Genomic DNA, 13,851 nt, shown 5'->3' on the forward strand with positions numbered 1-13,851 from the left:
CAAGGCACCTGAAGAAGCAAGTCTCATATGTATCTTTGAAGAGAAGAACACCTGGCCATAATGGCCAACTAGGTACCTATGGAAGCCCACAACCTGCATGCAACAGCAGTCCTCCATCCCCCAACTTGTGTTCCCCAGCAACTTTGACAGTGAAGGTAGAACACAGCCATTGAAAGTCCTTATCCTCCTTCTACTAGCAGTCAACTTACTGAGAACAACCATGTGCATTTAAACATCACTTTATGGCCTCTTCATTACCCAGGAAAAGGAAAAGGAAAAGGAAATACCAATAATGGTCTTAATCCAACAAGGGATTGTCTGCTGAGAAGCAATTTACCCAAGAAACTCCTAGTAGGTGCATGAGTGACTCAGGCACGCACCTTGGAATTGCAGCCAATAAACACTGGCATCACCAAAAAAAAATCTACTTTCTCTCTCTCTCCTTTGAAGGAAGGAACCACAAATAAACTTCAAAAGATAGTGGCCACTGTAGAAGACGGCAAGTGTCCATATTGTCTTGAACACTGCGGATAGACCTACACAGTAATGGTCCACCACCAGCCATGTATAAGAACCCACCAAGGTGTGATAAATGTTCTGTTCTCAATGCCTGCCTGAGGCTGCAAAAACAGACAAACACTTCTGGAAGACCACAATGCGTGGCTGGTGAGGTGTGCATGACTTTGTAGGTCACAAGCTAGATAGGCATGCAGTCACATCAGGATTTTGAATATTGTAAACTGAAGCTTGCCTTACCCCAGGCAGATCCATGATAAAGTCGTAGGCATTGGCTTGTTTGGTTGCTCTGATGATGTCTTCCATAGTGGCATCTTCCCGACCATAGCGAATGTTCTCTGCAATGGTGGTAGCAAACAGGACTGGTTCCTGCTCAACTATGCCAATCAAAGAACGCAGCCACTGAATATTAAGCGAACGAATATCATGTCCATCTAGAGTAATCTACATAACAACAACAAGTTGTTTGCAGGATAAATAGTCATAATACACTTGTTCAGTCACTCAGTATTTGATATTGGAATAGACTCTACACTAGGAATAGATGAATCTGTCAATTTTGGTTTCTCCCAGTTTTCATATTTCCACACTACTACGTGATTTTTTTTAACAAAAAAAGTTCCCATGAAAGTTCTTTAGCATGAATATTGCTTAATGCACACATTTCTGAAATGCAATTTCCCTAATACAATGCCGTTTTATATGCTATATTTACTAATCAATGCCTTTAAGCACTTTGTACCCTACTCTATGAGGGTGGCAGGTGGCGCTGTAGCCAAACCACTGAGCCTCTTGGGCTTGCCAATTGGAAGGTTGGCAGTTCGAATCCACACGATAGAGTGAGCTCCCAGCTCCTGCCAACCTACCAGTTTGAAAGTATGCCAGTGCAAGTAGATAAATAGGTTCTGCTGTGGCGGGAAGGTAAGTGGTGTTTCCATGTGCTCTGGCTTCTATCACAGTGTTCCGTTGCACCAGAAGTGGCTTAGTCATGCTGGCTACATGACCCGGAAAGCTTTCTGTGGACAAACGCCAGCTCCCTCAGCCTGAAAGCGAGATGAGCACCGCAACCCCATAGTTGCCTTTGACTGGACTTAACCATACAGGGGTGCTTTACCTTTTTACCTTACCCTATTCTATGTACATGCTACTTTGCTGGAGAACTGCACTGCAAAATTCAGAAAACTGTGAATTTCGAAGGCTGGCTGGATTTCACTTCATATATTGATTCAGAAAGCGCAAATTAAGTATGTTCACCTTTAAATGCAAACTGAATCTAATTTCTCCCCTTACCCTGCTCTGTACCAGGGGTCAGCAACCTTTTCAGCCGTGGGTGGGCCATGTGGTGGGCCAGACTATCTATCTATCTATCTATCTATCTATCTATCTATCTATCTATCTATCTATCATCTATCTATCTATTGGGGGGGGGATGAACAAATTCCTATGCCCCACAAATAACCCAGAGATGCATTTTAAATAAAAGCACACATTCTACTCATGTAAAAACACACTGATTCCTGGACCGTCCACGGGCCAGGTTGAGAAGGTGATTGGGCTGCATCCTGCCCACGGGACTTAGGTTGCCTACCCCTGCTCTATACCCACAGTGGGAATGAATCATGTCCCAGGATTCTTTAAATGAAAATGGAAGTTATGTAGTCGTTTTACAGGATTTTTATTTAAAAAGGGTGGGGGGAGGGATGAAAATGAAAGTGACCACTTTCTTACAAAGAAGTTAGGTAAAGCTCTCACCATGCCTTCGCTAGGGTCATAAAATCGCTGGATGAGCTGTATTGTGGTGCTCTTTCCAGCTCCACTGGGTCCAACAAAAGCTGTTGTTTCCCCTGCCTTGATAACCATGTTGAGTTTTTCTAAAATCTGGAAATAAAAATGAAAAAGATCACATGTTTAAAAAGTGTTTTCCCTGATGTTCAAAGAAGTACCTGGAAGCAGCTATAATGGTTAACCAGAAAAGTGAAGCTCTTACCTTTACGTCAGGCCTGGATGGGTAGTAGAAAGTCACATTATGGAATTCAATTTCACCACGGACTTTATCCAGCTTATAGCCATCTTCTGACATACAGTCAATAACAGGTTTCTGGGGCAGAGTTAATCGGTTATATTACTTCCCTTGTAGAAAAGCTGCTTTCTCTCTCTTTTTTGCACTGGGTAGAATCCAAACATAAGGAAGACCCTTGTAAGAGGGTCTTAAGGAGTTGCTCCAGCTCCTGGCCGGAGCCTGGGGTTGGCTGGGCATGGAGCCACCCATTTCAGATTCCCAATGGGATGCCTGGCACTTGGGTAGCCCCCACACTGCCTACCTACATGCCAGTCAACTTCCATGGCACTCCCCAACAGGCGAATTGGGATGGTGAAGTCTAAGGATGTTAACAAATCCTGGCCCTTTGCCATGCCAACTCTGCTCATTTTGCTGCAATCTGTAAAGTTTTGGCCTGTTTTCATCCACCCCCAAGTTCCGTGCTGTCCACCTTTCACCTGGTCTTTGAGTCAAGGGGCACAATGTGCCTGCTATGCAAAGAGACCACATGCCCAGACCATGCTTGGGGAATAACTTTGGCTTTCCTGGGAGTCAATCCCATTGAACTCAGGCTTGCATCTGCGTAGCCATGCACAGGATTGCACTGCTAAAGATATTCTTCAAAAAGTGCAAGGCATTGTACACATTTTCCTACGACCCACTCGTCTCGTTCTCTAATCACGCGCATCAAAGCTGTTAAGTAAGCATTATTTTCTGCTATGCGAGAGCTAAAAGCAGAAGAGCACAGCTGGCTGCTACGGACGTAGCTTATTTGCCCCCAATGGGATTACAAAGGGTTATATTTGCTGGCTATTCCATTCTCTCCATTCCCTGAAGCTTTGGTGACACTATATGTATTAATGCCCTTATCTGAGCCTTTGGCTTCACTTCATTCCTTATAAATCAAGGGAGACCATAGCGGCTTAATTCCTGAAACCACTTTGCGGAGCTGAGTGTCTTGGCGATCAGGCCGCTTATAGAGTTGACTCCTAATAGATAAATATTGGAGCTTGCTGATACTTTGAATATTCATAAGCAATCATTTAGAACTGCCACTTGGACGAATGCGCTCTTTGTCAAATGCACAGGCATGGTGCTGGTTTGCTTTAATCTGCAATCAATTTTTCCCTTAATCACCATAATATTTCTCATCTGTGCTGTTGGCAGAAGCCCTTAAGCTGATGCAAGGCTCATTTATTTCACCCTCCAACACAGGCTAGTGGTGCTGAACCAGTTGAGCTACTCACTTTATCTATCGTCTCAAAGATATTTGTTGCAGCTCCTCGGCCAGTGGCAAAGGCTTCCAGGCAAGGAGAAGCTTGGCCAAGGCTTAAGGCAGCTACCAGAACTCCAAAAAAAACCTGAAAAGAAAGAAAAGGGGGTGGGGAAAAACAATTATGTTTTCTGGGTGGCTTTAAAAATTGCATTGGAGCAGAAATTAAATTATAATTAGAAGGAATCATTCTGGAAGGCAGAAAAATGTTTTCGCCCTGTGTGATATATTAAGGAGGGTACAAAAACGATATTTATAGATCTGAAGGCAGGGATGCAATTTAAAATGGCCTTATTGTTTTCTTTTCTCAACTAAGGGAAACATTTCAAATTTTCAGATGAGTAGAGGGAGGTTCCAAAGAAGGTTAAAGGATGCTCTGAAATATATCTTATATGCTAATAGTGAATTCGTTGTCTGAGCGGCAATCCTTGAGTAGTCAAAATGACACCATTTGTGCAAAGGAGGAAGGTCTCAGCCAGCTGGAGGGGGAGAGGAGGAAATGACCCCAAGGGACACCCCCCCACACACACACAAATATCAGCCCAGTGAATATGCTTGGTAAGTATAGAATGCTGACTGGCTGTAGGGAGGTGTGACAGAAAAATGTGTGGGATGGTGGCAAAAGAAGAGGAGAATTCTGCACCAAGGCTAGCTGGAACCCTGAACAGAATACCTCCTACTAGGTACGCTGCAGCTTTACACTACAGGTCCCACCTGTTAAGGTTACACTGAAAAGTTTACAAAGCACCCACCTCAAAGCAATGAGGTGGCTGGAAGTGCAAGTGCTTTGAGGGGGGAAAACGGGGGAAACCACTGAAAGCCTTACCTGTATAAGTGTGCCAGGTGAGTACTCCTCATCTTCAAGAACAAGTTTTGAGCCGTACCAAAATGCTAGCGCATAACTCAGGAAAATGATGCACCAGATGTAACCGGTGAAAAATCCCATTATTATTCCCTTTCTAATTCCCCAGTTTTGGGCAAACACTAGGTTTTTGTCATATCTGCGGAAAGAACAAAAGGAAAATTTAAGAAGTGCATTTGAGAAAAATAAAACACAGCAGCAAAGGGGCTAAATAAGGGCCATGTTTGGGGTTGAAGGAGTTACAAAAGAGGCATGCTTGCATGGTGCAGGTGTAATGCCTGTAGCTCAGTGGCAGAGTGCACACTTTGCATGTGCAAGGTGCTCAGTTCGGTCCCCAACCTCTCCAGGTCAGACTGGGAGAGACTCACACGTGAAACCCCAGACATCTGCTGCCATTCAGTGTAGGCAATGCTGAACAATTTGGACCAATGGTCTGATTCAGAATAAGGGGTGGGTAGTGCAAGGGGGAGGAGTCTATCTTCTACTTTTTTGGATGAGGGGTGCTGGACCCCTTCCCCTTCCTGCACCTTATTTCCTCCCCATATCATATTGAAATACAGGCATTCTCCCCACCTACGCATGATTGACTGGCGTGTCACTGCATATATGTGCAGTGCTGGGAAATAGATAGATAGATAGATAGATAGATAGATAGATAGATAGATAGATAGATATAGATGATAGATAGATAGATATGATACGTTCATCCCTAGAAATAGTGGTAGCGAGCTGGAGAGTCCCTGTGGCTTGCAAGAAGACCCTTTCCAGAGCCCGAAGAGAACGTCAGTGAGGGCGGAGGAAGCCCCAAAGAGACCCAAGGCACAGCGGGGCTTTGTTTAGGCTGCTCAGCTTCCCCACCTAACAGCTGATGTGCAGGGTAGCGCAGCAGCAGCAAGAGCAGCAGCAGCAGCAGCAGCCACTTTTTCACACGTCCTCCAGCTGGTCCCAGAGCTTCAACTCTAGTTGGAGATAGAGTTGTGTGGAGAGAGAAAGAGAGAGAGAGAGAAGTAGAGAGAGAGCTGGGGAGCAGGGGGGATACAGAGGTTTAGAGGCTTTTTAGAGGATGCTCCCCACTTACGCAATTTTCGCTTATGTGTGCAGGGGCCTGGAACATAACCCCCATGTAAGTGGGGGGGGGTGCCTGTACTAGAAAGTTTGGGGGAAAGTGTACTGTATGGGATGATAGACAGGGTGGATCTAAGCTACAGCAAAGGAGAGGATTCATCTTCCTGCACATATTATGCTCTTAAAAATCATAGGCTTTGTTGCTTTTAAATTTCTTCAGGTCTGTGAGTCAGTCATGATACACGAACCAACCTTGCAACTTCTTTTCTTTCCCCTCCAAAAGCAGCCACTGTTCTGATGGATGAGAGCACTTCATCGGCCACAGCGCCAGCTTTTGCATAAGCTTTTAATTCTCGACCTGTCAGCTTTGCCACAGCCTAAACCAATCAGTAAGAAGATTCATTTAGGCAGTGAAGGTTTTTCTCCTTTGGATTTTACAAGCTCCTTGCTGTCACACTGGGTTATCTACATTTACAAAGGACACATTTATGTAGCAAATTCATTCTTCTTTTTCTTTTCTTTTTTGCTCACTTCACCTACCCATAGTCATGTGCTAAATAGCTTATGTGATAGATCAGGTTGGCTTATCTAGTGCATTATATAGGTGCATTTTAGGCAACATCACCATATTCCACTGTGCTCTAGAATCAGCTATATAAAATATTGATGTTGCATATGCCATCATACAACCGTTACGCAGCACACCTAATATTTCTATTACAAAGATTTTGTCAGCCTTCCAGCTTCACAGAGGATTTCTCTGTGAAGGTTTAGACAAGGTTGACAGGGAGTTTGTTAAATGCCTGCCTTCCACAGAGTCAGCTTTCAGAGGGCTGGACGTGCTTGCTTGTGCAGCAAAACCAAGGAAGAGTCTTATGGCACAACAAAAATTACCTAATGAAGCATTCCCCAACTGGATGCCCCCCAGATGTTGCTGGAATACGACTCCAAACAACCCTGGCAATGCTGGTTTGGGACTGATGGGAGATGTAGTAATATCTGTAGTCCAATAACTCCAGCTGTAATCCAGTAACATCTGCAGAACACCAGGTTTGAGAAAGGTTGATCTAAGGTATTGTGGCTTCCATTACTGCATGAACATCCCTCTGAAGTCAATGGCAAAAATCCAGTTGGGTTTACTGAGGCTCTCAGTTTGGTTATAGGAAAGACAGACAGCACTACTGAACAACAGTGAAAAATAGATATTGGACAGATTTTAAAAAAACCCTTAGTAGGTGGTTTGACAGAGTTCTGTGGAGTAGTTGTTGTTTTTAAACAGCCAGTGACTTTAAAATCTTGCCATAGTTCTCCATGACTACAAAGCAGCCATAATTAGATACGAATGGCATTGTTCCTTACCAAGCCAATCATGGCAGCTCCAACCCCAAGTAGTGGACTGACTGAGATAATAACCAAGGTCAGCTTCCAGCCTCTGACAAATCCTAACATGAATCCACAAATAAAGGTGGTGAACCGCTGGATAAAGACTGCTACTTGATCAGCAATAGCATCATTTATTTTATTTACGTCACTGTGGAGAACAAAAAAAGTTGAAGAAGCAGTTGCATATGACCCTCATTGCAATCCCAAATATTCATTCAATTTGTTTCTACATTGGAGAAATGTTGATGAGAGCCATTTATCTCATTTGCTTCTATCTCTTCGTTCCTTTGTTCAGACATTTGGGAACTGAGGTCTGACGTAAACAAGCCTTTCCTTTTAGATTCCAGGCAGGCTGTAGGTTCTTGGGTTTCTGGGACAGGTATTTGGCTTACGAACCACCCCACTCTTGGACTCTACTTGCCAACAAACCCGTGCTTGTGTTTCTCCTCCTCACCCCAGTTCTCCTTGTAAGCTTGGAGACTGGCTGTGCTATGTGTCAGCCATGGAAAAGGAGAGTGAATGAGCATTGGCAGGGTCACTTAGCAACAAAAGCAGAACACCAGCATCACCAGCTTGTGAAAAAATGGCAGGCCAGTTGATGGTGCAAACAGGGCTGCCTTCCAGATGTTTTGGACTACGACTGCACTGGCTGAGGATGATGCAGTCCAAGGCAGGTCGAAGGTACCAGGTTAGGGAAGGCCTTAGATGTTTTTGCTAGAAAAATGTCTACATGACACACCTGCCTTGTTATCTGTGTGTTTCCACCCTCTCCCTGTGAGGCTCATGGCTGCTTCTTCCCACCTGCTTCTACATCTCTGCTTAAGTGCCTATGGTGGCCTTTTCGACATCTCAACACACATGCAAAGTAATGGTTTCCTAATGGTAGGAAGTTTCAAGCAGAGATAATAGTTTCATCTTCTACCCTTTTAATACCTGTTGTTTTCAGCAGCTGCTAAAGATGGACAAATCCATCAGTTTTGGTTTTTTTAGTTTCTCATTTTTTCTGGTCTTTGCAGCACTTTCTCATCAGTTTGTGATGATTATTTTTAATGTCCTTACAGAAATGCATCAATGTTTCCTTATTATTATTTCATTAAATTTATGTACCTCAAAGTGGTTTCAGTGTGAACATGCATTTTTGTATGTAATTTTGTCTAATGCGCACATTTTTTTGCAAGCAGTATTCCCTTATGTAATGCATTTTGTGTATGTGATTTTCACTAATATGTGCATTTTTAATGTACATTTCCCCCCAATATATATGCATTTTTCTACACATTTTTAATTGAAGAACTGCATCACAAGTGTGAATTTGGAAAGCCAGCTCTGTTTTCAACTAGTTTATTGTTCTAAGAAGTGCAGATTCAAGCCAATTTTCTCTCACATTGCTAGCAAAATCCAGTGGAATATTAGCTCTGCTTTGGAGTCAGACCCCAGTCTGGTACAAGTAATACTGTAGATATTATTCTTCACTCACATAACCTTGCACAAACTACTCATTAGAATGCTGCGTCTTAAAAACATGCTGACCTCATTCACCAATGGATGTCTGAGATTACTCACTCAGAAATACGTGTACTGAGTTCCCCCACTGATGTACAGTCAAACCAGCCTATATCCATCCTCATTATTTTCCTGAAATAGGCTTTTCTGATTTTCTGCGTCTGTCGAGCGGCTGAGATTACCCATAAACTGATCTGTAGGGGGTAGGGAAGAATGAGAGATAAGGAAGAGTCACAGTTAAAAGGGGGAGGGGGTGATCATCTAGCAACTACGAAACCACGATGCAAATATTGACAGCTCAGCCAGCTAAATGGAAAAAATATATTCTAATTTTGGGTTTATTTGGCATTGATTATTTCTGTTATAAAAACCCTGCACATGCTTTATAAGTTGATTCAGGCATCTACAGATATATGCTACAATGGCTGGCAGGAGCCGTTAACACAGTTACATTAGTGGGAATTGCCTGGCTTTAACCAGGAACAGAATATATACTGTACTTTTCTGGGTATAAGTTTTATTCTTTAAAAATTATGCTAAAAAGTAGGGATTGTCTTATACATGGATAGTGCATAGGGTGGACATTTGATTGGTTGCTGCCACGGCTGTCAGCGGCTATTGGGCGTGTCATTGGTTGCTGCATCAATGGCTGGCGTTGAGTGGCTGAAGCTGCGGTAATTTGGCGGGTGATTGGCAGCTTCTGCCAGTGAGGGGACATTTGAGAGGCAGATTTTTGGACGCATGCGAGTGAGCGATTTTCGGCAATCCCCCCCAACAACCCTGCGTAATCCCCCCCCCAAAGCTCAACAACTGCCTCCAGAGATCCTTGCCTACCATTATTGATCTTGACATTGAGGAGCTAACTCTAAAAAAACCAAACCACTTCTGTTAACTCTTATGATTAAACAGCAAAATAAATACTCGGTCCCTTTGTGTGTATTCTACATGACATGGAGCATGGGAAGAAATCTCAGGCTTACAAACCTACTCCAGTATGTTGACAACAGAGGCCCACTAAACACATGGACATGTATATAACTGGATCTGGATCATCACCATGAGACAGCAGCATAAAAATTGCCTCACAATGCCCATCGTTGAAGGATTCCAGTCAACAAATGTCCACAGGAAGTTGGGAGGGATAAATGGGAACACAGGGCAGGGCCTTCTGGGTGGTTGCACCCCAAATTGGAAATGCCCTGTGACTGTGTCCCAACTGTGGAGAAAGGAGTTTAGCTGCCTTTTTGTTGTTTTTCAGGTGAGTGTCACCAACATTAAACCATTTCCTATTGTGGAAAATAATATGGGGAAGTAAATAATAATACTGACCTGGAAGTATGCCAGCACAAGCACTGCACAGCCTATTCCCCCATAGTAACTTGCAAAATAACTCATTTCCATTTCAATGTCCAGCAACCTGATAGATAAAGAAAGAATTAAAGAAGATATATGACCTTGGTAAATCAGTCCATCTTGAATCGATGTGCCTGCAGGCAAATTTAATATCAGAAATAATGTAACTTCATTAGCAGCTAGATGAACTTATTTCCATTGTTCTTTTCCCTCAGTTAATATTTGGGTATGAATTCAGAGAGGGCAGAGTAAGGGATTGTAGTGAAAACAAAAAAACTGACTTTCCAAAATAATATATACTGTAAGTAGCAGACAATCTGACAAAATAGGTCCACCATATTCTCCATTAATATTAATAATAACAATAATATATCATTTATATGCCACCCATCTGAATGGATTCCCTCAGCCACTCTGGGTGGCTTCCAACAAATTATAAAACCTCAGTAAAACCTCAAACATTAAAAGCATTTAATGCTAACTGGTTGATGTGTAATTCAACAAGGGCAAAACAAAGAAGGAATATTAGTTATTGTTCAACATTTGCATAAACTGATCCAGTTTCAAACTATTTCCTTGTGAAAGGCTAATGATGCAATCTATGCACATGTACCTGGAAGCAAGTCCCATTCCATATAGTGGGACTTACTTCTGTGTAAACATGCGTAAGAGTGCTGAATTTGAACCACTGCCAAAAAACGGTGCTTAGGTGGAACAAGTGAATCAACCTTAAGTTTACATCAATTATCTTTGGCCCTGAAATCCAAGTACTCAACCATTATTGACTTGTGGGTTGCAGCTGCAACTTTTGAAGCCAAAGGACATTTATCTTTGTGTGATTTCCTGTTGAAATTGTGCACAATAGTTCTAAATGCAAAGGTAAAGATATATATTTCTTTTCTTTTTTTACTTCTACAGAACAAGGGCAGTACAAAGCAAATCTTAGAAAAATGACTGATGAATTTCTATTTTTACGCGTTCTAGTAAGAGCCAGCAGTTGGCAAAGCTGGCTAGACTCAATGGTAGGGCAAGTATCAATTAAAATGAGCAATTATCAGCCAGGCAATGAACAAAGTAGCAACACCTCCAGCTCTGGAGAGGAGATGACATTAGTTCAACTGAGATAGGACATGGTATGGGAATATTATTTAAGACATGGAGTTTGCAAAACTACAGAGCCAATGCCCAGTGGTGTAATCACATGTACAGTGGTACCTTGGGTTAAGAACTTAATTTGTTCCGGAGGTCCATACTTAACCTGAAACTGTTCTTAACCTGAAGCACCACTTTAGCTAATGGGGCCTCCCGCTGCTGCTGCGCCGCCAGAGCATGATTTCTGTTCCCATCCTGAAGCAAAGTTCTTAACCTGAAGTACTATTTCTGGGTTAGCGGAGTCTGTAACCTGAAGCGTATGTAACCCAAGGTACCACTGTATATGAAGGCAGGCTGGTAAACTGACCTGGAGTATCATTGGTTTATCTTCTGTGCAAGAATGCAGAAGATTTCAGACAATGTCATTTAATAACAGAGGAGATAAAATGCTTTGCTCATTTGTAAGGTCTATAAATATTGAAATATTGAGATATTACTATAAGGTTATGTCCAGCCTCTACCCATAGTCAACCTGATGAAACTAATGAACCCAAGTTAGTCATGTTCTTTAACTTCAGTGGGGCTACTCTGAGTAGTATTAGCACCGGACACAATGCAAAATGTCTTGTTCACTTACCCACAACTCACTGGTGTATTATTGTCGTTTTGGTGATAGGAACTGTTGATCCACACTATAGTGTTATTCACACATCCTTTATTCGGGTCACTAAGCTCTTGCTTCTCAATATCATATTGAATAAATGTGTCTGTCATTACCCCAAAAACAATCAACATGGCTGGCTGGGCAGCTCCATGAAGAGCAGCGCAGATGCCACCGAAAACCATCATCAGTTTCTCAGATGAAGAAGCAAATCTAAACTTTAAGTGGGGGGAAACAGACAAAGAGCATTCACAAAAAAAATTATGCATTCCTCCTTTGTATATTAATGTTCCAATTGTTTTTCTTACTAACACTGGCTGAAACCCAAGGCTGCTGCTTCACTGGCAGAATGGCTTTGATCCAACAGAGGCGGCCACTAAAATAAATGGTAGTTGTTTTCTGATCCCACCTTCCTGCTTCAGTCCCTTGAGAACTGAAAATCTGTTGCAGAACCCTTGTAGGACCCTCTAGATAAGTGCGGAAGAAGGCACAAGGGTTGTGTATGGAAGAGAGATATCAGTGCAAATCACCTCCCTTCTTTTGCATTAATAGATGCTCGTCTGAGTCAAAAGCCACTCCATGAGTGGTAGTATAGCACTGGATTTCACCCAGGTGGTGCTGTGGGTTAAACCACAGAGCCTAGGACTTGCCGATCAGAAGGTCAGCAGTTCGAATCCCCGTGACGAGGTGAGCTGCCGTTGCTCGGCCCCAGCTCCTGCCCACCTAGCAGTTTGAAAGCACGTCAAGTGCAAGTAGATAAATAGATACTGCTCCGGTGGGAAGGTAAACGGCATTTCCGTGCGCTGCTCTGGTTCACCAGAAGCGGCTTAGTCATGCTGGCCACAAGACCCAGAAGCTGTATGGGTAGTTGCGATTATGACGACCCTATAAGCTGGGAATCTGACCACCCTGATCTATAGAACCACAGCAGATATATGAAGTGGTGAAAAGCAACAATTTTATTACCAACTCAAAGAAGCCAACTCGAATTTCATTCTTCTCTGATGTCCTGTTTAAAAAAGAAAGAAAGCAAAATGTGTTGTATTATGAAAGTTGTATTCTTTCCCCCAGATATGCTAGGAATCAAATCCCTTTTGTTGGATTGCCTAGTGGAAGAACCTCTTCACAGTGCCAAAGAAGTCTATGTGTAAAGGCAGCTCCATCCTACCAGTAGCAGCCTCTTCCCCCCACCATTGAATCAATCCAAGACAGTCAAGAATTCTCCAGTATTTTCACTCACACACTGTGCTCTTGAGAAGTCCAGTTTCACGGCATGTTCCCTAAGTGGTGTTTTACAGATGCTGGACTACAGGAGCATATCTCAAAAGCCCCCCTCGTGTAATCGATATTGACTGGTGTTATAACAAAACATTTGCAAAAATAGCATATAAAAGTTTCTGTAACGCCCTTTTCTGACTTCTGTGGAAGACTGTGCTTTCCTTGACAAATTAAAGGGGACTCTTATTATTCTAGATCCAGCCACAACTGAAACCTATTTTAGGCCCCAAAAGAAGAAGAGTGAGCATAGTACAGAAGGCAAGGCGGTTCTTGGAACAATGAGGCAGAGATGGGAGAGGCTGGCGGTTCTTGGAACAATGAGGCAGAGATGGGAGAGGCTGAGGGATAAATTTGTGCTGCCTGAAGAGTTACAAGCTGTGATTTGTTATTGCTGTCATTGAACCACCCATATACTTGCACGGCATCAATACTTGCATTGAAAACACAAACAAACACACACACACACCCAATATATTATGACAGAATTTACCACACATTATGCACCAATCTGTATTGCCCTGCCCAATGACGAAGTGAATCTTCTGCACTTGAGCAGAAATATTACATAGAAGCGGGGCTCCGAGCCCGCCCCCCACCAGAATTCAGTTCCGGCCCCTCTCAGGTGGGCACCATTGCCATTATAAGAGAACAAGGGAGGTGTTCATAGTGAGTTCCAGCACTTCTTTTTTTCTAGAAAAATAGCACTTGGTAGAAGGGAAGTGGAAAAGAATCTTATTGCCACCATCCATCTGGATGATACAGATGATTAAAGTATGAAGTTGTTGGTTACACACACACACACACACACACACACACACACACACACA

At 42.9% G+C, this 13,851-nt stretch overlaps 1 protein-coding gene and 1 long non-coding RNA gene across 7 annotated transcripts in view; one reads left to right on the forward strand and one right to left on the reverse strand.

Annotated features, from left to right (window-relative positions):
• Window positions 1–13,851, reverse strand: part of ABCB11 (ATP binding cassette subfamily B member 11) — an 83,184-nt gene that overhangs the window by 26,026 nt on the left and 43,307 nt on the right. For 5 of the 6 annotated variants that reach the window (XM_081195086.1, XM_081195085.1, XM_081195087.1 and 2 more), the window contains 11 exons: window positions 12,713–12,755; window positions 11,723–11,964; window positions 9,970–10,057; window positions 8,701–8,834; window positions 7,114–7,285; window positions 6,007–6,131; window positions 4,654–4,828; window positions 3,802–3,915; window positions 2,504–2,614; window positions 2,269–2,394; window positions 757–960 (listed from right to left, as the gene is read on the reverse strand). In XM_081195086.1, coding sequence (XP_081051212.1) covers window positions 757–960; window positions 2,269–2,394; window positions 2,504–2,614; window positions 3,802–3,915; window positions 4,654–4,828; window positions 6,007–6,131; window positions 7,114–7,285; window positions 8,701–8,834; window positions 9,970–10,057; window positions 11,723–11,964; window positions 12,713–12,755 — 1,534 coding nt within the window. Of the gene's footprint in view, window positions 1–756; window positions 961–2,268; window positions 2,395–2,503; window positions 2,615–3,801; window positions 3,916–4,653; window positions 4,829–6,006; window positions 6,132–7,113; window positions 7,286–8,667; window positions 8,835–9,969; window positions 10,058–11,722; window positions 11,965–12,712; window positions 12,756–13,851 lie in introns of those variants that run through there. The other variant, XM_081195088.1, reaches the window with a different exon arrangement.
• LOC308581809 lies at window positions 9,749–13,162 on the forward strand. Its single transcript, XR_014005296.1, has 2 exons — window positions 9,749–9,898; window positions 12,818–13,162. It is a non-coding gene; the product is annotated as an uncharacterized lncRNA (long non-coding RNA).

The sequence above is a fragment of the Podarcis bocagei genome, assembly GCF_964188305.1.
Source record: "Podarcis bocagei genome assembly, chromosome: 1".
Classification (NCBI taxonomy): Eukaryota; Metazoa; Chordata; class Lepidosauria; order Squamata; family Lacertidae; genus Podarcis; species Podarcis bocagei.